The 25,587-nt window shown below is 41.3% G+C and overlaps 2 protein-coding genes across 7 annotated transcripts; one reads left to right on the top strand and one right to left on the bottom strand.

Annotated features, from left to right (window-relative positions):
• Positions 1 to 9,519: 9,519 nt before the first annotated feature.
• LOC118357653 (chromobox protein homolog 1-like) lies at positions 9,520 to 14,937 on the top strand. Of its 2 annotated transcripts, none has more exons than XM_035734983.2 (6): positions 9,520 to 9,849; positions 10,830 to 10,916; positions 13,292 to 13,469; positions 13,600 to 13,762; positions 13,842 to 13,936; positions 14,194 to 14,937. In XM_035734983.2, the coding sequence occupies exons 2-6, from the start codon at positions 10,859 to 10,861 to the stop codon at positions 14,336 to 14,338; spliced, it is 639 nt and encodes a 212-aa protein (XP_035590876.1). In that variant the 5' UTR covers positions 9,520 to 9,849; positions 10,830 to 10,858; the 3' UTR covers positions 14,339 to 14,937. The 2 variants fall into 2 exon arrangements, with proteins under 2 accessions (XP_035590876.1, XP_035590875.1); XM_035734982.2 differs by having other exon boundaries at positions 9,526 to 9,849; positions 13,244 to 13,469.
• A 160-nt stretch (positions 14,938 to 15,097) lies between these two features.
• On the bottom strand, positions 15,098 to 25,346 carry LOC118357652 (endoplasmic reticulum membrane sensor NFE2L1-like). 5 transcript variants are annotated; one of them, XM_035734978.2, is made up of 7 exons: positions 25,151 to 25,346; positions 23,578 to 23,627; positions 22,782 to 23,338; positions 19,207 to 19,425; positions 19,020 to 19,112; positions 18,763 to 18,909; positions 15,098 to 18,679 (listed from the first exon to the last, which is right to left on the bottom strand). In XM_035734978.2, the coding sequence occupies exons 3-7, from the start codon at positions 23,334 to 23,336 to the stop codon at positions 17,309 to 17,311; spliced, it is 2,385 nt and encodes a 794-aa protein (XP_035590871.1). In that variant the 5' UTR covers positions 23,337 to 23,338; positions 23,578 to 23,627; positions 25,151 to 25,346; the 3' UTR covers positions 15,098 to 17,308. The 5 variants fall into 5 exon arrangements, with proteins under 5 accessions (XP_035590871.1, XP_035590873.1, XP_035590872.1 ...); XM_035734980.2 differs by lacking the exon at positions 25,151 to 25,346 and adding an exon at positions 24,433 to 25,095; XM_035734979.2 differs by lacking the exon at positions 25,151 to 25,346 and adding an exon at positions 24,129 to 24,384.
• Positions 25,347 to 25,587: the final 241 nt, after the last annotated feature.

Below are 25,587 nucleotides of genomic sequence, written 5' to 3'. Positions count from 1 at the left end.
CCGCCTTGCACACTCATGCCTGCATCTAGCTGATATAGGATGTAATTATTAGTCCAACAGTTGCAAACAAGAGTTTCTATTAAATTCAAGTATGTTTATCTTCTGTTTAAAGAAACTTTTTTTTTCAACTGACTCGGTGGAATGTATACACCCCTGATCACGCGTAAACACACAGCCACGTCTATTCCGTCTCGCCTCCATGTGCTCTCCTCCTCTCACCTCTTCCCTTCGCTTGTGGACTTCAATTCACAACACATAAGCTGTATGTGACCAGGTGAAAAAACCTTTCCAGGCCAAACCGCTGGGTTGGGTTGTATTGGAGAGAGTCTCAGTCTTAAATAATTTTCCACACACAGTCTTTGCCTGTATTCATGCTAGTGAAGGCCGGGAATCCACTCTCACATAGGTACGTGGTTGCAAAGGGCGATTTGCCAAGGCAGGATACTCTGAGCGCAGCCCTATGTGAAATCTGGCAGTGGCTTCTGATATAAATAAAATGTTCACAGAACCGCTTGTTGCAATTTCGATGAGGCTCTATTGTTCATATATCGGTAAGTGGACTGGAGGCAAGGCATTAAATAACGAATCCAGTTGATTGTGACATCCGTTTCGGGAAAGTAATTGCGCACCCAGCTCACTCGTGCTCGTTCATAAGCACACACAAAAATCATACAATGATGGAAAGACCTGTGTGTTGTCCTTGTTAATGCAGACAGAGAAGAGCTCTAACTTCTTAATCATAGTCTCAATTTTGTCCCGCACATTGAGTATAGTTGCGGAGAGTCCCTGTAATCCTAGATTCAGATCATTCAGGTGAGAAAAAACATCACCCAGATAGGCCCGTCGTGTGAAAACTCATCTCTCAATTTAAAAAACAAACAAACAAGCTACTTTGCACCTTGATAACCAGTATGTTGTAAAAGCGTTACATGGTCACTGCCCACATTGCATAGTGCAGAAAATACACGAGTTCAGGGCCTAGCTTTAACAAAGTGAACCATTTTCACTGTAGTGTCCAAAACATCTTTCAGGCATTCGCTTGGCAGCAGGAGCCTCTCGGATGCTGCAGTGTACCCAAGTGGCGTCGGGAGCAACTGCTTCCACCTGTCATGGCTTTTCAGTACAGATTTTTTTTTAATTTTTACCTTTATTTAACCAGGCAAGTCAGTTAAGAAAACATTCTTATTTTCAATGACGGCCTGGGAACAGTGGGTTCTGCCTGTTCAGCCTTGTCAGCTCGGGGGTTTGAACTCACAACCTTCCGGTTACTAGTCCAACGCTCTAACCACTAGGCTACGCTGCCGCCCCTAGATACCAACACATCTTGACCACCAAGTCCATGTGATGACACAAAGCTGTCCAGTACTTTAAAAATATCCTCTCCTGTTGTCCAGGTTTGCAGAAGAAGTCTTCTTAATTGACCCCCCCCCATAAACGTAATGGACATATACCAGGAACTGTGCCGGGCCCGCCACGTCTGTTGACTGTAACGGATAGAATTCACTGGCTTGTATGCGAAACAGTAATTGTTTCAAAACATCTCCTGTCATGTTACTGATGCATCGTTAAAGTGTTGTTTGATGAAGTTATTGTCTGCATAGTTTTTGTTGGCCTTTTCCCCCAGCATTGTCCCAGCCATATCTGCGGCAGCAGGAAGAATGAAGTCCTCCACAATAGTATGGGGCTTGCCTGTCCTAGCCACTCGGTAGCTCACCATATAAGACGCTTCTAACCCCTTCTTAATAATGGTATCTGTTGCTTTTATACATGTCTTACTACTCGAAAGTCGTCTTTATTCTCACTGAAACTCTTCTGGCTTATTTTTCCAATTGTTCCGTTTCGTTTCTAAATGTCTGTGCAAGCGTGAAGGTTTCCTGCTAGAAAGTAACGGTTAATGTGATTGGATGTAAATTATTTGTCTAGGCTACCTGTATTTGACATTGTTGTTATTTCGCTGAACACTAGATGGTTTAATTGTATTTTTGGCAGTGAAACAAGGCTCCTCAGGCGAGGGGGGACTAAGCCAAATGTTGGAAAATATAAATGTACTGTTTGAAAAATGTGAAGAATTTTTTAATATTTTTTAAATAAAAAATATTTTTGAAATGTGAATCACATTTTTATTTGGTGTACCTCCAACAGCATTGCCCAGTTTGGAAACACCTGCTCTAGGTTATATCCGCTGTGTTGGTGAACCCCTCCCACATCTGAACTGGCTAGAGGTGAGAGGTAACTTGGTCGGGTCAACAGGAAGTATTATTAGAGACAGTGAAATACAGCTAGAGATGTAGTAGTCCCAGAGTTAATGATCCAAGGTCAGTTTTGCATTTCACCTCCTGAAGATTTGTTACGTTCATCGTAGTGAGAAGACCAAGGCGCAGCGTAAGATGAATACATACTTTTAATGAAGACTAAGAACACTTAACTATATTAAACAACAAACCGAACGTGAAGCTATAATAATAATACTAGTGCAGACACAGGCAACTAGAAACCCACAAAATACCCCCCAAAAAGATGGCTGCCTAAATATGGTTCCCAATTAGAGACAACGATAAACAGCTGCCTCTAATTGAGAACCAATCTAGGCAACCATAGACATACATAAACACCTAGATAGTAAACGACCCCATAAACCTACAAAACCCCTAGACAGTGAAAAACACATACATCACCCATGTCACACCCTGACCTAACCAAAACAATAAAGAAAACATAGAATACTAAGGTCAGGGCGTGACAAGATTATGATCAAATCAAATGTTATTTGTCACATGCCCCGAATACAACACCTTACAGTGAAATGCTTACTTTACAAGCCCTTAACCAAAGATGCAGTTTTTAGAAAAATACCTAAAAACAAGTAAGAAATAAAAGTAACAAATAATAAAAGAGCAGTAGTAGAATAACAATAGTGAGGTTATATACACTGATTAGTTGAGGTAATATGTACATGTAGGTAGAGTTATTAAAGTGACTATGCATAAATAACAGTGTAGCAGCAGGTAAGAGGGAGGGGGGGGGCAATGCAAATAGTCTGGGTTTGCCATTTTTCACCGCTTCCCATGACGCGTTTGCGGTGACAAAAAGGTCTGCTGTCTCTACTGAAAATGAATAGGAAGCGATGTTTCACTGCGCGGCACAGCGTGCTAGTGTACACGGGGCATTATGGTCAAGGGAAGTGACATCCCAATGATTCCAGATAGTTTATTGCGTGTTTTTGCTTGCTTTTCAGAGGTTTTGTTTTCATATACAGTATATTTTTTACATTCAAAATACAGATAAACAATTTACATTGTTACATCATACAAAACAGAATGCAGGTATTAATGAGAAAATACTAAAACACAAAAAAGTCTGCAAGGAGCTGCCAGTCTGCAAGGAGCTGCCAGTCTGCAAGGAGCTGCCAGTCTGCAAGGAGCTGTCAGTCTGCAAGGAGCTGCCAGTCTGCACGGAGCCACCAGAGCTGCTAGTCTATAAGAAGCCGCCAGAGCTGTCAGCCTACATGGAGCAGCCAGAGCCGACAGTCAGCATGGAGCAGCCAGATCTTTCAGACTGCCAGGATCCGCCAGTCAACCAGACTCTTCCAGATCTGCCAGTCAACCAGACTCTTCCAGATCTGCCAGTCAACCAGACTCTTCCAGATCCGCCAGTCAAACAGACTCTTCCAGATCCGCCAGTCAACCAGACTCTTCCAGATCTGCCAGTCAGCCAGACTCTTCCAGATCTGCCAGTCAACCAGACTCTTCCAGATCCGCCAGTCAGCTGGGATCTGCCAGAACTGCCAGTCGGCCAGGATCTGCCAGTCGGCCAGGATCCGCCAGTCAGCCAAGATCCGCCAGATCCGCCAGTCAGCCAGGATCTGGTAGATCTATCTACCTGCCTGAGCTTCCTTTCACTCCCGAGCTTTCTCTCACTCCCGAGCTTTCTCTCAGTCCCGAGCTTTCTCTCAGTCCCGAGCTTTCTCTCAGTCCCGAGCTGCCCTTCAGTCCCGATCTGCTCCTCAGTCCAGTGGGGTTCTGGGTGAGGACTACTAGGCCATGGTCGGCGGCGAGGGTGGACTATCCAGGGACTCGAGGAGAGGGGACTAAGACATTGACTGAGTGGGGTCCACGACCCTCGCCGGAGCCGCCACCATGGACAGACGCCCACCCGGACCCTCCCTATTGTTTTGAGGTGCGTTCGGGAGTCCGCACCTTGGGGGTTCTGTCACGCCCTGGTCGAAGTATTTTATGTTTATCTTCATGTATTGGGTCAGGCCAGGGTGTGGCATGGGTTTTTGTATGTGGTGTGTATATATTGGGATTGTAGCTAGTGGGGTGATCTAGCAAAGTCTATGGCTGTCTGGAGTGGTTCTCAATCAGAGGCAGGTGTTTATCCTTGTCTCTGATTGGGAACCATATTTACGCAGCCATATTCTTTGAGTTTGTCGTGGGTGATTGTCCTTAGTGTCCTTGTTCCTGTCTATGTGTTAGTGTACACAAGTATAGGCTGTTTCGGTTTTCATTACGTTTATTGTTTTTGTAGTGTTTTGTATTTAGATTCTTGTTACATTTGTTTATTAAACCATGGATCGCAATCTACACGCTGCATTTTGGTCTGACTCTCCTTCACCACAAGAGAATCGTTACATGAAGTAATAAAGAATTATAGTGAAATTGTAATGACTAAAAAGAATCATAACTACCTTTAAAACCTGTTATGGATCATGCGCATTTTCGCAGCTTTTTGTTAAAAATCGCGCAACATTTCAGCGCCCTGCTACTCATGCCAGGAATATAGTATATGCATATGATTAGTTTGTGTGGATAGAAAACACTCTGACGTTTCTAAAACTGGTTAAATCACGGCTGTGACTATAACAGAACGTGCGTTTCATCGAAAAGCGCAGGAAAATCTGATCACTGAAAATGGGAAAATATATCCATGCGCCACTTCAACCCATTGTTAAACGTGAACCACATTAAATGGGGCCGAGGTTGCAATACCTACAGCTTCCACACGATGTCAACAGTCTTGTCGTTTGTCTCGGATTTGTTTCTTGGTCAAACGGACACAAGGCAGCACATTTTTTCCGGTCTCCGACCGGATGTTTTGTTTGAGAAATAGTTGGACATGATATCAGGACGTGGAGCTATTGAATATACATCGCCCCTTGATCATTTTGATAGATTATTAACGTTTACTAATACCTAAAGTTGCATTACAAAAGTATTTCGAAGTGTTTTGTGAAAGTTAATCGTCAACTTTTTTAATTTAAAAAAAATGACGTTGCGTTATCAAACTTAGTTTTTTCCTTGATTACACAGTCTTCATAGATCGATATTTAGGCTATATATGGACCGATTTAATCGAAAAAAGACCCAAAATGATGTTTATGGGACATCTAAGAGTGCCAAGAAAGAAGCTCGTCAAAGGTAATGAATGTTTTATATTTTATTTCTGCGTTTTGGGTAGCGCCGGCTACCGCAAAATCTGTCGTGTTAGGTGACGTTGCAGTATTTTGGGGGTGGATGCTATCAGATAATAGCTTCTCATGCTTTCGCCGAAAAGCATTTTACAAATCTGACTTGGTGGATAGATTCACAACGAGTGTAGCTTTAATTCACTACCTTGAATGTGTGTTTTAATGAAAGTTTGAGATTTATCAAAAACTATAGGTGGTGCTCTGAATTTCCGCTGATTGATGTTCCTGCATGGGAACTATATTCTGCGTCATCCTTAAGTTATAAGGTAGTTAAATTCAATCAAATATGTGTAATTTTGGTATAGAATTTTGGAAATGTTGTTTGTGTATAACATAACAAGAAGAATAAAAAAAATCACAATCATTTCAATGGTCTTGTTATCATCAATAGTAACATATATCCTCCGTCACCGATTGAAACGCTATTTAGCGCGAACCGCTATCTAAGCTAGCCGTTTCACATCCGTTACATATAGAGAAACATATACTTCATTGGTTATCTAAATTTCCCAATTTGTTATTATTGATAGGAGGGGACTTTAACATTACTATAGATAATTCAACTGATAGATGGCCCCCAGGTAGGCCGGCCAATCAGAATTTGGGTTTAATACTTTTTATGGAAAGGTTTGAACTTACTGATATATGGAGAGAGAGGTTTCCGGCCGACAGATCATTCACTTGGAGTAACAAAACAGGTACAAGACAATCCAGAATAGATTTTTGGCTTATATCCAAATGTATTGATAGTGAGTGTGTTACTACAAATATTTGTACTACTCCCCTTTACATTCATATCAAAATATTTACCCCTGATACTAACCTTGGTAGAGCATCCTACTGGAAGCTAAGTAGCTCATTATTAAATAATGATGTAGTTCAATTTGAGGTTAAAGATCTGCTCTCACACTTTTGGGAAAGGGCTTGTGAAGAAAAATCTTATTGCAAGAACTGGGAGCTCTTTAAATTTGAGGTGTCCAAATACCTTAGAAAATATGGTAGTAATCTTGCTAAGACCAGAAGAGCTGAGGAGGAAAAGGTGATCATTAAGATATCTTCCCTTTCTCAGAGGTCCCCAGCCGACCTCTTGGGGGAGGAGAAGATGGAACTAATTGAGTTACAAAATAAACTGGATAATATAGATTAAAAGCAGAAGGAGACTTTATTAGATCTAGGAAAAAATGGATTGAGGAGGGAGAACAGAATTCATCCTATTTCTTTAGACTTGAGAAATGTCACTCTAAAGATAACACTATCCATAAGTTAAACATTGATGGTGTTATTACAGATAACACCATCAATGTTTAATCGCTAAATACTGTAGCAATTTTTACAGAAAATTGTATAGCTCTACGTAATGTCAGGAATCGACAGATATGTTTTTTTAACTCACTGAATAATGTTCACTCTATCAGTGATGTAGAATCTAAACAGTGTGATGAACCCATCAAAGTTGAAGAGATTATAGAGTCTATCAAACATCTAAAGAACAATAAATCACCAGGTGTTGATGGAATTACATCAGAATTTTACAAATGATTTTCCGAGCAAGTAGCTCCCTTCCTATTTGAAGTCTTTTTTTAGAGAGTATTAAAAACAATGTTCTCCCTCCTACAATAAGTCAGGGGTTAATAACACTGATACCTAAGCCTAAAAAAGAAGTGCTGCTCATCGATAACTGGCATCCAATTTGTCTTCTTAATAATGACTATAAGATATTAGCCTTACTACTTGCAAAAATAATTAAAGAAGTCCTGGATGCAATCATTGATGAAACACAGTCTGACTTCATGAGGAACAGACATATTTCTAACAATGTCAGACTAGTATTAGACATACTTGACTACTCAGACCTAATAACTGAGGATAGCTTCATATTATGTTTTAGATTTTAATAAAGCATTTGACACAGTAGAGCATCAGTTTCTCTTCCACTCCCTTGAGATACTTGGCTTTGGGGATTTTTTTCTGTAAGGCTATTAAGACTCTCTATACAAATGGTAACAGCTCTATCAAATTGAAATATGGCACCTCACCTAGATTTGAGTTAAAGAGAGGAATTAGGCAAGGTTGTCCTATCTCTCCGTACCTGTTTTTATTAATCACCCAACTTCTTGCAAATTCTTTAAATAATAGTTCTGTACAAGGTAGTTCCATAGCTGGTAAAGAAATTATTATAAGCCAGCTGGCTGATGATACTACACTTTTTCTGAAAGACGCTAACCAAATTCCCATATCGATCAATGTGATTACAATCCTTTTCCAAAGCGTCTGGTCTATATCTTAACATTAATAAATGTGAACTCATAGCTGTCAAAGATTGTGTGGACACCTTCATATTACGGTATTCCAGTAAAAGAAGAACTTACATATTTGGGCATAACCATTACAAGGGATCAAAAGTCTAGAGGCTTACTAAATTTTAACCCTCTTATTAAAAATACCCAGAAGAAGCTAAATCAATGGCCACAGAGGGACTTATCTTTAAAAGGTAGAGTCCTAATAACCAAGGCCGAAGGTATCTCTAGACTAACATATGGCTATCTTTATATCTTGACAGTAAAATAAGCAAGGAGATAGACCAGACTTTCTGTGGAGAAACCGTACCCATTACATTAGGAAAACTGTTGTCATGAACACTTATGAGAATGGTGGACTGAATTTTCTGGACTTTACTACTTGAAATAATACTTTTAAGATCAATTGGATAAAACAATTCCTAAGAAGACCCACTTCTATCTGGAATTGTATTCCTCATCTTGTCTTCTCTACTTTTGTTGGCCTTAACTTCATGTTGTTTTGCAATTACAATATTGACAAAATTCCAGTGAAACTTTCTGCTTTTCATCGGCAGGTTTTCTTGTGATGGTCCTTAATTTATAAACACAATTTTCAACACAGGTATTATATATGGAATAATCGAGATATATTGTATAAAAATACTTCTTTGTTTTTAGAATATTGGTTCCGAAATAATATCCTATTGGTGAGCCAACTGGTAAATGCAGAGGGTCTTTTACTCAGTAATAAGGAATTCTTATCACTTTACAAGGTCCCTGTAACACCTAAAGATTTTGCAATTGTTTTAGATGCCATTCCCTCAAGTGTTGCTCTGTTATTCAGGAACGTGTCAAGACCTGACCATCAGAGCCTACCTTCTATTGACCCTGTTGACTCATCAGTGGGAAAGATTTGTTTCTCTTTTGGTCCATTCAACAACAGAGCGATGCGAACCTTGTTTCAGCAGGATGTTGTACCTTATGTCATGCCTTATTGGAATGGATAATGGATAATGATAATATCTGCTGGAAAAAAAGTTGGGATGTTGCCACACACATACCTAATTGTTAACAAAATTAAGATTAAAATTATTCATAAATATTATCCTGCCAACCACTATATGAAGTAGTTGAAGGAAAACATCAACTCAAATGGCTCCTTTTGTAATGACCCCCCTGAAACATTGTTGCATCTTTTTTGGTATTGTATTCATGTAAGAAAACTGTGGCAAGACATCAGTAGATTTCTAATTTAACACATTTATGAAGATTTTACACTATTGTGGAGAGATGTACTGCTTGGATTCTTTACAAACGATAGAAATAAGCTGAAACATTTTTATGTAATTATTTCATTATTCTTTTGGCCAAATTTCATATACACAAATGTAAATTTACAAACAAAAAAACACCTTAGAATTGTTAGAATTGTAAGTGTATGTATGTCCCTTAAGGTCCTTGTGTAATTGTAATGTGATATTGTACCCCCTAGCTCGATTGTCCATTGCATATAATCTATATATACTTGTGTTCCCTCGTGTGCTTTCTGTATTGATTTGTTGTTAATAAAAAAATAAAAAATAAAGAGAGAGAGGTATTTCCGTTAAATAAAATCAGACGTCATATCCGTTTCCGGGCAAACTAAAATAATTTTGTTTTATTAAATTACAAACTCGCCCGTTTACCTTCATGTTAAATGTTATAACACCGACACTCTTGTTAATGGACAGGATACAATTATTCGCATTCAGAAGAAAATGCTGGGTTGTTCGAGGGGGATGGATAGATACCTCGCTCGTACGCTTCAGCTCGCTGACGAGCTAATCTCTACAACATCTGAGAAACCTAGCCAGCTAGCTACACGAGAACTTGTTTCTTCGAGAAATCCACACAATGTGGAATCGATGCACGTGTATAAACGCAGTTTTTTTTTATCGGACATTAAGGGGGGCGGACACGATCTATTTAGCTTGCGCATGTTCATATTTGATTTAATATAATAAACGAAACTGATTTATATAAGAAAATATAAAACAAGTTATTTTTCTATCTCAGCATCATTTAAAGACAGACTGTTTTCACTATCGAATAACTCGTTTTGAGGTGAGTTAACGTTCCATTAATTATATCATTGCTCTCTTAACGTTAGCTACCTGCACGTTTGTGTTGGGAAATAGTTTCTAGCTACTGTTATATAGCGACAGCTTGTATCTAGCTGCGGAAAGATAATATACAATGCATGTCCATACATTGCGTCTTTGTTAGATTACTTAGCTAGATAGCTAACGCATTTAGAATGTGCATGCTAGCGTAGTAACGCTGCTTTTGTTTTATTTGTAAATCAATATGGAGGAGAGTGCCGTGTATACTAGAAGTGGAGAGCTCGGCCGAGTCGCTGCTGGTCCATGACCATGACTCTAATGCTGGCTAATAGCTAGTTAACGTTAAATAGTTAAATAAACACAGGCAGCAAGCCAGACTGCTAACTGAGAGTTTTCAAACCATCTTTGGCTAACTGATCATTATTTGCATTTGCAAATGACCAAATCATTTTTTAACGATCTTTGACTTTGGTATCACCTCCTATTGTACGCGGTAGCTAGCAAGTCCTCCGATTGTTTACAGATTGAAGAATGTGTGTTAATGCACCATCTCCTGCATGATTGTCACGGCAATTAAAATTGGAACTGCCAGTGGCCAACCTATCCATAGTCTCTGACTTCTATTGAGCGCTGTGCTCATTGGATGTTTGAAATTTGCGCACTGGTCTCTTGCTGCACATCCCTTTTAATTATCTACCCCCCAAAATAACAAAATATTGTGACAGTAGGCATAGTAAACCTGTAATAACCAAGTTCTTACATTATTTTTTACTCACCTATGCAAAGGGCCCCTGATAGAGAACTGGAAACAAGACTGTAACTACCAATTGGAAATTGGGGAGAAAGGGATAAAACGTACAAATAAATGTATATATAGATATGTAGCCACTGATGATTCGCCTTCTCTCCAATGCTATTTTGTTTCCTGTCTACCTTTTATTGATTCCTGACCCTCGTTGCCCTATTCTTGACTTTGACCAGGAACAACTGTTGGTCCCACTGTCTACCTGATGAGTATGAGCGAGATTACAGAACCTTCTAATGATGATGCTCCCACTCTTACTGAAGGTCTTATAACATTTTTCATATTTCATATATACAATGTCACTGTTTTATTTGTGTGGGGTAAAGGATCACATGTTTTTGCAAAACTCAAGCTGCTATTTCTACTTACAAATATACTTCTGCAGTGTTGTGAGTTTCCCATCTACCTCTCATTTGTTTAACTGAATTACAGTATATCAATTCAGAAGTTGAGGCTATTTGTCTCACAAGATGCCATAGAACAGGGCTCTCCAACCCTGTTCCTGGAGAGCTACCACCCTGTGGGTTTTCAATAAAACCCCAGTTGTAAGTAACCAGATTCAGTTTATCAACAAGCCAATTATAAGTATTAGGTGTTTGATTGAGGTTGGAGTGAAAACCTACAAGATGTTAGCTCTCTGGGAACAGGGTTGGAGAGCCTTGCCATATAACTTAGCATTTGTAGGCTTTAAAGGGACAATCTGCAGTTGCTACATCCATTTTTGTAAACACTGAGCTGTTGTATCCTCAAAAAAAAAGTGAAATTATTTTATACAAATACAATTGCTTAGAGGTTTTGTTAAACATGTAATTGAAAATACATTTAAAAAAAAGAAACCAGAGGTCAAAATTATTAGCACTCCTGTTTTCAATATCCTAGCACCCTCCTCTTGTGAGGATAACGGCACTGAGCCTTTTTCTAAAATATGAGATTGGAGAACACATTGGGAGGTGTCTTAGACCAATCCTCCATTACGAATCTTCCCAGATCCTTGATATTCTTTGTCTGCCTTATGGACGGCCCTCTTCAAAATCAAACCACAGGTTTTCAACGGGTTCATGTCCAGAGACTGAGATGGCCATTGCGAAATGTAGATTTTTTTGTGGGGGGGGATTAACCATTTCTTTTTGGATTTTGATATGTGCTTGGGGTTATTATCACAAACAAATGTAAACACAGTTGTCTTGAAATCACCACAAATCCAGAGGAGGCCAGACTTAGATGACAAAGTTTGACAATTTGCCCATGAGAGACTGCGTGTTCAAGTGAGCACAACAAGGTGAGTCCAAAAATGAGTTGTACGCTGCTGCATAAATAATATACCAGAGAGATGTGTATACTGTAGCTAAGAAAGTAATACTAAGTGTATATTGTGTAGTAAGCTGTTAGTAGCTCATGTGGCTCACCCTAATAATTTGGTCTATTTTCCTCTCTTAATTTCGCTTACTGTAATCATTGAATATTGTAAAAGCTGTCATTGCCCCCTTTAATTATCCTATGGTTCTGTCCTAGCTCGCTTATTAATGTCTTAATCGAATTTACGGATTGCCTCTTATCTGCTTGTCGTCCCCGTATGCTATAGTTTGTACATCTCAATTGTCAGTAGAAACCACATTTGTTTAAGCAAGCTATGCATATAAGCTATGTTTTTTTGGCGGTTTGTCACCTTTATAGTGCAATTAATGTATTGTTTTGTGATGTGTAGTGGCTTTACTGGCATGCTTCCCCAACATTTAGTTTGTGTTTGCCCCACCAAGATTTACATGGCAAAATCGCCACTGGCCAGGAGGCTGAAGCTTGGCCGCAAGTGGATCTTGCAGCAAGACAATAACCCCAGGCACACATCAAATTCTACAAATAAATGGTTAATTGACCACAAAATCAACATTTTGCAATAGCCACCTGTCTCTGGATATGGACCCCATTGAAAACGTATTGTTTAAATTATCAGGGGGCCGCCCATAAGCGCAGATGAAGGATAGCAATTTTCTGTATAGAGGAATGGTCTAAGATCATTCCCAATGTGTTCTTCAATCTCGTCAAACATTTTAGAAAAAGGATTGGTGCCGTTATCCTTGCAAGGGGAGGGTGCTGGAAAACCTGACTCCTGTCTTTTAGACTTTTTTAAAAACAAAATCTTTCCCTTTTTTTTCATACAATATTGCTCAGGATTGTTTTGCTTATCTTTATCAAGGGTGCCAATAATTTCAGTCATGACTGAATACACATTCATTCTTGAAGAATAACTTATGAATGCCTCATTAACTCAGTTAAGCTGTCGGACCCCATCAGAACCCAAAATATGCTTGTTTTTCTCCAATGTTTGTAAACATAGTAAATGTATAGCCTCAAAACTAACATTTTTATATATTTGGTGGTCAGTCCTTGCAACCATAGCGCTGTCTATAAATTTAAGATTGGTTATATTTCTCCAGGCCCCTTCCCTTAGCTTTTTACCAAAACAGAGGCCGGAAGGCACTTTATTGTTTCAACTGGGGTTAGACCCTTTAATGGACAGTTCAGTATAAGTGCCACCATCAACAGAGTGGGCGTTTTCTGGAGCCGTGATTTGCTGCTCCTGCACCCACAGCCGCCATTAACCCTGCACCCACAGCCATCATTCCCCCTGCACCCACAGCCCCCACCCAGTCTGAGGTGACGATGATGACACCGGCTGAGAAGATACAGGAGAAGGCGGCTGAGGATGTGGTGGCCGTGGAGGAAGAGGAAGACGAATATGTGGTGGAGAAAGTTTTGAATCGAAGGGTGGTGAAAGGGAGAGTGGAGTACCTTCTTAAGTGGAAAGGCTTTTCGGAGTGAGTCTACACAATACAGATGTGATATATGTTTTATCCCTATGTGGAATGATTGTATTGACCAAACAAAACCCCTCTTTCACTCCAATGCCATTTTCTGGCTTAATTAACACTGCTTTTGTTTCTTCAGTGATGACAACACATGGGAGCCAGATGATAATTTGGACTGTCCCGACCTGATTGCACAGTTTCTGCAGAAACAGAAATCCGCTCATGAGTCTGTAGGCAAGAGGAAGTCTGCGGAGCCTAATGTGGAAGGAGAGGAAAGTCGACCCAAGAAGAAAAAAGACGACGTAAGTCCTAAAGACAGAATGTACACAGATGGAATCATTGGTCTTTTTCACATTGAGTGACACTCGCCCTGTGTTTTAGCCAGAGAAACTAAGGGGCTTCACTCGAGGTTTGGATCCAGAGAGGATTATTGGCGCCACCGACTCCACTGGAGAACTCATGTTCCTCATGAAATGGTTTGTATAGCCCTTACTGCCCTATTCATTTGAATTTTATTTTTTACCTTTATGCTACTAGACCTAATCATTCAGCAGTCGCAAGTCAATGTACCTGTCAATTCACATAACCCGGTGTTATCATGCCTATGCATCAATAAAAAAAAGTGGATCCATTGCCTTCAATCTGTGCATCCTAACCCATTTCATAGCGCCACTACAATCCACTTAAGTACTCATCCAACTCGTGGTTCTCTCTACACGGCCTGTTCTTGTAGGAAAAACTCGGATGAAGCAGACCTGGTACCAGCTAAGGAAGCAAACGTGAAGTGTCCACAGGTGGTCATATCCTTCTATGAGGAGCGGCTCACGTGGCACTCTTACCCCACAGAGGAGGAGGAGAAGAAGGACGACAAGAACTAGCCGTTTTGGAGAGAGGTATCAAGCTGGTTCTGAAGACTGTAGAGGTAGTGTCAAGGGTTTATGGGGCTCTAGGCAAAGGTTCTGAGACAAGCACGACAGCACATGGACTCCCTTTTTGGTTTAATTATCACCCATCAGGTTAAAATCTCTGGATAGGATATGACCAAAGTCAATACAGGCTATGGGTTCTCTTGAGAAATCACAACCCTGGAAGAAATGTATAATGCAGTGTTAAATGTTAAGATTCACTCTAGTGACCATTTGGATACTACAAGATCATTTTCACAGGGCAGTTGACTAAGAGGTCTAGGCCTTGTACATTACTGTGTAGGCTGGTGGAAATGTTATCATTCATTGTCTTGTAAACAAGTCAACGGTGCCATTTAGTTTTATGTAAATGTTTCGTAGCTTATAGTGCCAAACAATGTTAATCTTTGCTCATTTTGTGACTGTTTTAGTGTATTGAGGTAACACATTTTTGAAAACCATGTTTTTTTTGTTGTTTTTTTAACTTTGCTCATTTGTCCATCTTATTCTAACATTTCATAAACAGGACTTGCTTGTCTGTTTTTGGAGAATAAACAACTTGTTACAATTGTCATCGGTCTCATAGAGAGCCTAAGCTCCAAATTTGTGTAAATAGTTGGATACATTAAGGCCTTATGTATTTATCTTCACAAAACCTAATGATCAGATATTCTATTCCCCCCAAATGGACACATTTCTCCTCATTATTAAATCATGCAAATGATGCAGTCACAGATGAAAATAAACACTTTATTAATCAATAAAATAACAATCCCAGATTGCCAGGAAATATTTAAAAGTAAACCAAAGAAAATACATAACCAAAGCAGGGGCTGTGCAAAATGCAGACAAACTACAGAAAAGAATGACAAAAGGAGAAAATATTTACTGAACAAACAAGACCATTAACAAAAGCAGCACTAAGAAGTAATAACTTAAATGGGCTTTGCATTGTGTTGCAATGCAGGTGAACGTTTGCACGTCTTAAATATCAAATGTTTTCTGAAGTGCGACAACAAACAACTTAATTTAAATTGAGACAGCAACTTTTTCCCCCCCTGCGAAAGTATTAGTACTGCATGAAAAAGTATTTTTACTTTGGCTCCCCTCACAGGGTAATGATGACCAGAACTATGAAAGTTATGTGGATGAAGAACATAGGACACTCATCAGTGCAGCGACTTAGTTCTTTCCCATCCTTCACTGTAGATCTGGGGTTCACAAATGTACTCATTCTCTTTAAACAGCTATTGCTGCTGCATTAATAAATGGCCTCGTCTTTTTTTGATTCGGGGTACATGCTAAAACACAATTTGACCCCAAAAAACACATAAGCTCAGGCAATAGCACTTCTAATGTTCTGATAACAGTCCAATAGCCTTTTGTTCTCAAAACCCTCACATTTAGAAATGTGCTTGTGAAACAAAGGCATTCCAAAACAAGGCTCTCACTTCACATATGATCCTTGTCAGTTCACTCAGTTCGATTCAATTGGTTTACAATTCTAAATGACACGTATGACCGTAGACTATTAAAGCCGACAACTAGGTTATTCATCAACTGTCTTGTCCATTGCTTCAGGTAACTATCAAATAGAATGACAACTCTTTCAAAGGCTACCACTGCAATTACTCGACAGCCGAACGGCTCATTTGTCACCTTACAAGAAACAAACAAACCTAATATTAATGATAGTAAAGATGGGTGCATTTGATTTGTAATAAAACGGGACACTTCCACAGGGTTGCAGTTCATACAATACTTCCTGCAAAGACGGCTATCAAAATCAATATTCCCTGGCCTGTAAAATTCCTGCAATGTGGTTACAGGCACAACCAACAGTGTGTGATACAATAAGGACAGGGAGTAGACCCAGCATGATGAAGCTAGACTTATAACCTAGCTTATTCTGGACAGTATGAGGATGTGTGGAAAACGAAAAGACTACCAGCAGAGCTCATCCTTAAACCTGCGGCAGACGGCTAGCCAGAGACACGGCACGATGCATACAGCCAAGCCTTAGGAGGACAAATTACAGAGCTATATAGATATACAGAAGCTGATACATTTGTAACGCAGCGTGTGCCTTCTTACTCAGCGTTCCATCTCCTATACTTGTCATGCTCCACCACCGTGGCAAGCCCAAGACTACTCTCCCAGCCTCTTTTGTGTTCCAGTGTCCTAGTTCTACATCAAAGGGACTCAAAGTCAATGGCCAGTCAAAAACGGTGGTATTTGTAATAAACACATTTTGAATGAGTGCAGTGTCAGACTAGCTAGACTTTTGCTTAGAGTACAAGTGAAGTGCACAACACATTTGGTTAGTATCGGCGGTATTGTTAAGATAATGGTATCCTGGATGATAGACTAGCTTTACCCCACTGGTATCTTAACCTTTGACATCTCCAGGCCCTGTCTTAGCTTTCCTCTACATGTGCAACTTCTACTTACTCCAGAAACAGTCACTCCACCAATCACTCCAAGGCCCAAGCAAGAAAATCGGTTTAACAATCCGTTCAAAGCTGACTAACAATGGACCGGAATTTACACCCAGTTTCACGTGGACTTAATGTTAGTTTTTCCTCTAACTCTGACTTCACTTGATACCACTCCCTTCACTTCATAACATGAAGTAATAACATCATGGCCTGGTGCCAAAGATCCAGAGAAATCTTTCAACCCCTTCTTTTCCTCGTTTGTTCCTTTTTTTCCACCCAAACAATGAAAATTCAGTACTCAAATTAAGAACTTCTGCTTCAAAGTCGTTTCCCAGAGAAAACACAGGAACCACAAAAGAAAAGGAAAAAACCTAATGCAGGAAAAGGAGTCAACAATGCAGTTTCTCCTCACAAGAATCTTCTCAAAGGAAAAAAGACCGCTCTTGCATCTGCAGAAATCTCTCTTAGTGATTTTAGCTAAATGAAAGAAAAGGCAACAGCTTCCTCACTTCTTTTTGTCCTTTTGTTTCTTTTCGGGCTTACGGGTTTGCTGATCTGTCATGGTGCGGGGCATGATCAGAACGCTGCCGTCAGCGCTGTACTGGAGCGAGTACTCACTGGAGGGGTAGGGCTGGCCCTCCTCATCCCGAAGCTGGGTGAACACCTCCTGGTAGAGGCTTTGAACTTTCTGCTTCATCTGGCGGATGGAGCGAATAAACTCCATCTTCTCCTTCAGCAGCCGCGCCTTGTCACGACGCAGGTCGTGCACCCCTTGCTCCAGGTTGATGATGGTATCCAGCTTGCGCTTGCGGCAATTCTGGGCCGCCATCTTGTTCTTGCCACGTCTACGAATGTCGCGGACGAGGGCCAGTTGGGCCTCGCTCAGGTGGTGCTTGGACAGAAGCTCGTTGAACTCCTCCACAGGCAGATTTATGATCTTCTCGTTTGAGAAGGGGATCTTCATGGCCCGAGCACGTCGCTCATCGCGACTCGACTGTTTGTCCAGGAAGTCCTGTTGTGGCTTAAGCTTTGACTGCTTCTCACAGACCATTTTCTTGCCAGTGGGAATCGGTAGCTCTAGGTGTTCATCGAACGATGAAGACAGTGGTAAATTGTAGGTGTGATTGTGGTTGATGTTGTCGAGCTGAGGGAGCCCATGTAACTGGGAGGGGTCCTGGTAGCTCATGCGGCAGAGCTTGTTGAACTCGGGCTGGTAGCCCCCCACAGCACCTTCTTCTGGTTCCACGGCAGCTGACTCCGAGTCAGTGCTGTATCCCACAGCCCCTTCCTCTGAGAAGGTGGCAGAGGAGGAAGCGGCGGAGGAGCAGGAGGTGTCAGAGCTGCTCGGTGAGACCGGGCTGTGACTGGAGTCTAGGGAGAGGCCTGAGTCCGAGTCGAGTTCATCCTCCAGCTGAGAGGCCTGGGCCTGGTTGAAGCCCTCCTCCATTGCCAGGTCCAGCAGACTGATCTCATCCAGCATAGACTCCTCCAGCATAGTGCTGAAGGGATCAGGCAACACTGGAGTACAAGTGATGTTGTTGGTGCTGTTCAGAGGCGGTGGGAGAAAGAGTCCAGTCAGGTTGGTGGCTCCGAATGTAGAGTTGACATTGGAGGAGTTGCTGGAGGACATTCTAAGCAAGGTGGTCCTTGGGGTGATTGTGGCATCCATCTCTGGATTGAAAAGTGTGGGAAAGTCCTGACTGCAGCTCGGGAGGGAGGCCTGGTGAAGGCTGACATCTTGGTGAATAAGGGTGGAGGAACGAGTAAGTCCAAAGCTTCCAACTGAGCCGGACTCACTTGTGCTGCCACTGGTATTGGTACTGTTGGAAGTAGTGCTGAGGAAGGAGTTCTCTGAGGTGTTATTAACCTCCATTTCCTTCAAAAGAGAAAAAAATTGTAAGAAAAATGTAGTTTTTGTTTTACTGGAGAAACAGTTGTGATTAAAGCACATGTACAAACCTGTAGTTCCATGATAGCCATGATGTCTTGCCACTGCTGCTCCAGGTCCAACTGGGGCAACAGGGGAGTCAGTGGTAGGCCCAGAGATGTGGATGGAGCTTCTTCATTGGCCACCGCAAGCTCAGCTGTGACTACAGGGGCTGGAAACTGATAAGATGTTTACCTTTAAAAGTCTCACAATTATTTTGGGATTTCCATAGACTATAATGTTAATCTAGCATTTGTAGTATCATAAAACAGAATGCAAATGTCTTTACCTCAGGAGATTCTTCTCCGAAAGGGAAGGTGGCCTCCAGCAGCCTTAGGCATTCCTGCAGGGACAGTGAGGTCTGAGAGCCAAGGCCTGGGATCTGGGGGAGGAGCCGACAGCACAGAGGTCACTCCCTTTACTATCAACTACAGTGGACACACAAGATCATGAACACAATCTGTTCCCTTAGCTACCTGCTCTGGTATGCTCTCCCCGGTCTCTCCATCCACAGGCTGAGCCTCTTGAAGGTTCACTCCATTCCTCCATCTCTCCTGTGCCTCTGCTCTTTCCTCCTCCTCTGGGCTGGGCTTTTCTGCCTCACTCTCCTTCTGGCGACTGCTATAGTTGAACACTTCCCGTCCTGCGCCAAGGTCGATGTCCTGTCGCCACAGGATGTCAATCAAATCAATGTCCTGAAAAATCCACGAGGTGAAAAATATGTTAGGACTACAAAGAAAAGAGCCCCCTTGATTGAGTTGCACAACATCTTGTCTTACACAACTTAATTCAAAATAAAAAGCACAAGGAGAGAACTACAGTGCCTTGAGAAAGTATTCACACCCCTTGACCTTTTTTTTTTTAATAGTCTGAATTTAAATGTATTATATTTAGATGAGTCACTGGCCTATACACAACAGCCAATAATGTCCAAGTGGAATAATGTTTTTAGAAATGTTTACAAATGAATTAAAAGCTGAAGTCTTGAGTCAATAAGTATTCAACCCTTTTGTTATGGCCTAAATAAGTTCAGGAGTAAACATTTGCTTAACAAGTCACATAATAAGTTGCATGGATTCACCGTGTGAAATAAGTGTTTTAACATGATTTTTGAATGACTACCTCATCTCTGTACCCCACACATACAATTATCTGTAAGGTCCCTCAGTCGAGCAGTGAATTTCAAACACTGATTCAACCACAAAGACCAGGGAGGTTTTCCAATGCATCGCAAAGAAGGGCACCTATTGGTAGATGGGTAAAAAAAAAAAAAAAAGCAGACATTGAATATCCCTTTGAGCATAGTGAAGTTATTAAATTACACTTTGGAGGGTGTATAAATATACCCAGTCACTACAAAAGATAACAGGCTTCCTTCCCAAGTCAGTTGCCAGAGAGGAAGGAAACCGCTCAGGGATTTCACCGTGAGGTGACTTTAAAACAGTGACAGAGTTTAATGTATGTGACAGGAGAAAACTGAGGATGGATCAACAACTTTGTAGTTACGCAACAATACATTAATCCCGTTTGCAATAAGGATCTAAAGTAAAACTGCAAAAAAAGTGGCAAAGAAATTAACTTGATGACAAAGCGTTGTGTTTGGGGCAAATCCAACACAACACTGAGTACCGCTCTTCATATTTTAAAGCATGGTGGTGACTGCATCACGTTATGGGTATGCTTGTCATCGGCAAGGAATGGGAGTTTTTGGGGATAAAAAGAAACAGAATAGAGCTAAGCACAGGCAAAATCCTAGAGGAAAACCAGATTTAGTCTGCTTTCCAACAGACAAATTAATCTTTCAGAAGGACAATAACCTAAAACACAAGGCCAAATACACACTGGAGTTGCTTACCAAGATGATATTGAATGTTCCCGAGTGGCTTAGTTAGAGTTGTGATTCAAATCAGCTTGAAAATCTATGGCAGGCCTCCCGGGTGGCGCAGTGGTTAAGGGCGCTGTTTTGCAGCGCCAGCTGTGCCACCAGAGACTCTGGGTTCGCGCCCATGTTCTGTCGTAACCGGCCGCGACCGGGAGGTCTACGGGGCGACGCACAATTGGCCTAGCGTCGTCCGGGTTAGGGAGGGTTTGGCCGGTAGGGATATCCTTGTCTCATCGCGCACCAGCGACTCCTGTGGCGGGCCGGGCGCAGTGCACGCTAACCAAGGTTGCCAGGTGCACGGTGTTTCCTCCGACACATTGGTGCGGCTGGCTTCCGGGTTGGATGAGCGCTGTGTTAAGAAGCAGTGCGGCTTGGTTGGGTTGTGTATCGGAGGACGCATGACTTTCAACTCTAATCTCTCTCGAGCCCGTACGGGAGTTGTAGCGATGAGACAAGATAGTAGCTACTAACAATTGGATACCACGAAATTGGGGAGAAAACGGGGTCAAATTTAATTTTAAAAAAATCTATGGCAAGACTTGAAAATGGCTGTCTAGCCAACAACCAACTTGATAGAGCTTGAAGAATTATTAAAAGAATAATGTGCAAATATTGTACAATCCAGGTGTCCAAAGCTCTTAGAGACTTACCCAGAAAGACTCACAGCTGTAATTGCTGCCATATTGACGCATGGGTACTTTTGAAAATGAGATAATTCAGTATTTAATTTTAAATAATATTTTAAAAAAACATTTTCACTTTTTCATTATGGGGTAGTGTGTATAGATGGGTGAGAAGAAAATATATATAATCTATTTTTAATTCAGACTGTATATAACACATGGAATAAGTCAAGGGGTATGAATACTTTGATGGTACTGTACTTGACTGTGGTGCAAAAATCAAGGATTCCTATACCTGTGATACTGTAGGCTTTATATGTCGATATTTTCATCCTCGAGTAACTGTCCTGTCAAAATATCACTTTTAAAAGCTCATATTCAGTTAGCGCATACACAAATAATGTTGTTGACTCATCCTGTACTCTTGTGGCCAAAGCATAAATTGGAGGGGGGGGGGAAAACACAACCCACATCAAATTTGTGTCTCAAACAGACATGCTAGTTCCTCATAGAGGATGAGTTGACCAATCAGCAGTCCACTGGCATGAATATTTGTTCATGACCGGTATAGGCCTAGGCAACATCCTGTTGTTGGGGTATGCATGCCCACACCATTCCAACACAGAAAAATCTGCTTTTTTAACAAACTTTCCTTCCAAAAGATAAGCATTTCAATCATATTATAATTAATTATAGTTCATATTTCATCGAAAATCATGGAACTTCAGATCATTTAAGCAGGGATGGGCAACTGATTGGGGTGGGGGCCATAAAAAAAATCATGAGGGGCCGAAGTGGCTCGCAGGTCTGCATACCCACATCCATACATACCCACACATGCATGCATTCAGAGCTAGCCCTAGTCTTTGAGGCTTTAAGTAAAACATGGGCTAATTGAGTGAATGGCAGTGACTGACATACGTGGAAAAACTGCTGCTGGACAACCAAATTTCGAAATTGCACTTTAAGTATTCTACTATTCTAACTCAACCTATTAAGTTGAGACCCCAACTGTGTGTGTGCGTGTATGTATGTATGTATGTATGTATGTATGTATGTATACATATATACACATACACACATACACACATACATACATACATACATACATACATACATACATACATACATACATACATACATGGTGTCTGCCAGTTGCCCATCCCTGATGTAAGCCCACTAATGCAACCGTAGCCACTTAATTACCATAAAAGCATGTGATTCATTTGGAGACTTAGTTAATTCTACTTTAACAATGGCTTAGTGTCACCCAAAACCACTGCCTCCAAGTGGTGGTCCTGTGACTATTAGGGGCAAGGATGATTCTAATGCAAGGACATTACTATAATGAAAAAAAACACATTACACAATAATGGCAGAAATAATTATAGTTCATTAAAATTGTGATTTATCAAGGTTCACACATAAATGCGTCATCTGAGAAGTAGGCCTATTTCCTCCTAGTAACACATCCCTCCCTGTACAATACAATAGAAGTGCCATGCCCCAGCTTGCCTTGATCTCACCTCTACTCAGGCTTTCCTACCTCTTTGGTGAGGTCATCATTGCCATCCCTGTTGCGCTGCTCCTGGCTGTCCTCAGGGGCCACGGCTCCCAGGTTGCTGTCCTCTCCACTTGGGTTGTAGGTGGACTCAGGCGCTCCGCCACCACCCCTCATGGTCGGGGTTTCGGAGTTGTTCACGTCCTCCAGGCCGGCCCCATTGTCCAGGGTGATGCTGGGGCTGGACTGGCTGGCGGCGGACACCACAGTCTCAGGGTCACGGTGCACCAGCCACGTGCTCAGCTCTGGACTGGGCACTGACAGGCGATCCAGCTGGCGCACCTGGTTCAGCAGCCGGCGGGTGGTAAAGAACTGGTCAAGGTCCACACTCTTGGGATGGATGCCATACCCGTCCAGCGTGTTGCGTAGGTTGTGGAACTGCGTCTGGGTGTAGGCCGAGCTAGGACCTAGGATGATCTCCCGCAGTGGGGGCAGCTGATTGCTCAGGTAGGTGTCCAGGTCCAGCCGCACCCCAATGAGACTCAGGAGGATGGTGAACTGAATCAGGCCCTCTGTGAAGTACTTTTTCAGGTAAAGCATTGCTTTACAAAGGAACAAAAAGTAAAGTAAAAAAGTAAAAAAATGAACAGGACAAACTAGCGTTGCGCAATAGTTAATACTGAGATAAAGACTGGGATAAACAATGAAAGTATGACAATTGCAGATATGACAGAAGAGGGACTTTCTCTTTTAGCAGTATTTTGCAGAGTTAGCTTAAAATGTGAATAGAGAGGGTTTCTGTGGTCTTGTATGTGCGCCCAATATCAGTCAAAGGGTAAACCGTGTTCTAGGTCAGGCTTTGGTCTTCCCCATCAGTAAGTCCTCCCATACCTGCACAGACAGACAGACAGACAGACAGAGATCAAGGCCAAATGAAACCTTGACGCCTTTAAAAAAAATGTATGACAGGATAAAGAAATGTGAATTTGTTGAGTAAACAAGCTTAGATTAAATGTTAGGTTAAATGTCCTCCAACCTAAGCTGTGTACTACAGTATGATTTCACAGTAAAAATATATATAAAAACATGACATTACATAATGTCAAAAGAATATTTTACATGACATAACAGAAGCTGAATGCATCAAACATTGTTCGGACAAGATGAAATATGAGTATGGCCTCAGATGTTGAAACAAACAGGATTTTCCTCAAACGTGTACAATGGGCAATCAGCCACAAACGATTTAAGATGACCAAATTCAATGATAACCAACAGGAATAGCCAACTCAAACTAAACTTTAAACTCACAACCATAAACCTAGCATATGCACTACCAGTGAATGCAAAAACAAACTCATATTTCTATGGTAGGGAACAATAGACACACACTCCTTAGCAGCAAACCATCATGTCTCCACTTCCTAAAGCAGTAGTGTTCAAACATCTCCCTGGGGATCCCCAGCTGTTCCATGTATTTTATATATTCCAAAGAAAGAACACCTGATTCCAATTGTCAACGAATCATAAAGCCCTTGCGAGCTAGTACAGGGCTACAATCAAATTGTTAACTGGGGGTCCCTGAGGAGAGGTTTGAAAACCACTCTCTCTGGAGAACACACTACCTCAATCAACCCCAATTCAAGAAGACCAATTTGACATGCCAACCTGACAATGTACAACTGAAATGCATCACCTAGTCCAGTGCATAACAGGAATAGATGTGAAGGTGAAAGAGGGAGGGTCTCGGGTTCTCCTCCAGTAGCTACGCTTCATGACTCCCATCCCTAGCAGTCTCCCTCTCATCCATTTTCTGTTCAAGATCTGCAGCTCACCGATGTGTCACTCACACATACACAATTACATTCAAATAATAGCAATAAAAACGATGCATCAGTATATCTGTCAATGTTTAAAAGTAGGCAGCCTAACAACATCGTAGCCAGCAGCATCCACCGGTATTTCTCGTCCAGCTGGAAGTGTTGATAGCGCTCATTTCCGATATCAAGCAACCACCCTAGCAACAAGTGGCGCATGGATGACTGGCAGGCTGGTGAACCATTCACAAACCAAGGATTCGATCATAACGTGTGATTCTCAGAAACGTTAACCAATGGGGAAAAGATGGGGGCGGGATGTTGAGGTGACAGCAACGGGGAGGAGAAATTGCTAAAATGTAACGTTAGCTCGCTAACTGTTACTATGTATTTTAAAACAATGTGTTGCATTGCCAATCTCAACTAAACGTACAGACAAGAAGCAGATTATGCATCCGCCTACTTCACGTCGCTTGTCCAAAACATTCAAGCGCAATTAGCTACAAGCTAACGTTATGCTGCTAGCCAACGTTGGCTATCTACCAAAGTTAGTTGGCTAACGTTAGCTATCTAGCTAAAAACCTATTTTATACTTACGCGTGGAGATTTTATACATCTGCCTGTATGCCCACAAGTCGGCCACCTTCTATAACCATTATCTGATTTCAGAAGAGTTATCTCATATGTTTTATTAGCATTACACAATGTCATTATCCACCCTCTCCCCCCATTGAATGGCCCACCATGACTTGACAATATTTCCATAGGCTAGCTAACAGCGGCGCATCTGACACCAAAACACGCTTCCCACAGAGCATGCGTAGGCGCATGTTTACATCACCGCAGTGAAAATCCCCGAATTTAATCGACTGGCTTCAAAAATTAATTATTCAGCTAGTCTAAAAAAAAAGACTTCATGTCATATTAAGATTGAGAAATTATGGAAATTGAATACAACAATCAGACCTTTCTATAAAATTAGTCGATTTCTGTTCATTTCTGTTCAAAATCATTTGAGAATTAGGATGAGCTGC

Source organism: Oncorhynchus keta, chromosome 24 (genome assembly GCF_023373465.1).
Source record: "Oncorhynchus keta strain PuntledgeMale-10-30-2019 chromosome 24, Oket_V2, whole genome shotgun sequence".
NCBI classification, from domain to species: domain Eukaryota; kingdom Metazoa; phylum Chordata; class Actinopteri; order Salmoniformes; family Salmonidae; genus Oncorhynchus; species Oncorhynchus keta.
The sequence above is the reverse complement of the archived record's forward strand: the minus strand, read 5'-3'. Positions and strand labels throughout refer to the sequence as shown.

Bases quoted from the DNA above. Each gene is read 5' to 3' on its own strand.
- LOC118357653 (XM_035734982.2), top strand. From the start codon at position 10,859: ATGAGTATGAGCGAGATTACAGAACCTTCTAATGATGATGCTCCCACT. The intron at 13,470-13,599 runs GTGAGTCTACAC...TTGTTTCTTCAG, and splicing joins AAGTGGAAAGGCTTTTCGGA to TGATGACAACACATGGGAGC. The intron at 13,763-13,841 runs GTAAGTCCTAAA...CCTGTGTTTTAG, and splicing joins CCAAGAAGAAAAAAGACGAC to CCAGAGAAACTAAGGGGCTT.
- LOC118357652 (XM_052478409.1), bottom strand. From the start codon at position 23,336: ATGCTTTACCTGAAAAAGTACTTCACAGAGGGCCTGATTCAGTTCACC. The intron at 19,113-19,206 runs GTAGCTAAGGGA...CTCCTCCCCCAG, and splicing joins GGGAGAGCATACCAGAGCAG to ATCCCAGGCCTTGGCTCTCA. The intron at 18,910-19,019 runs GTAAAGACATTT...ACATCTTATCAG, and splicing joins TCGGAGAAGAATCTCCTGAG to TTTCCAGCCCCTGTAGTCAC.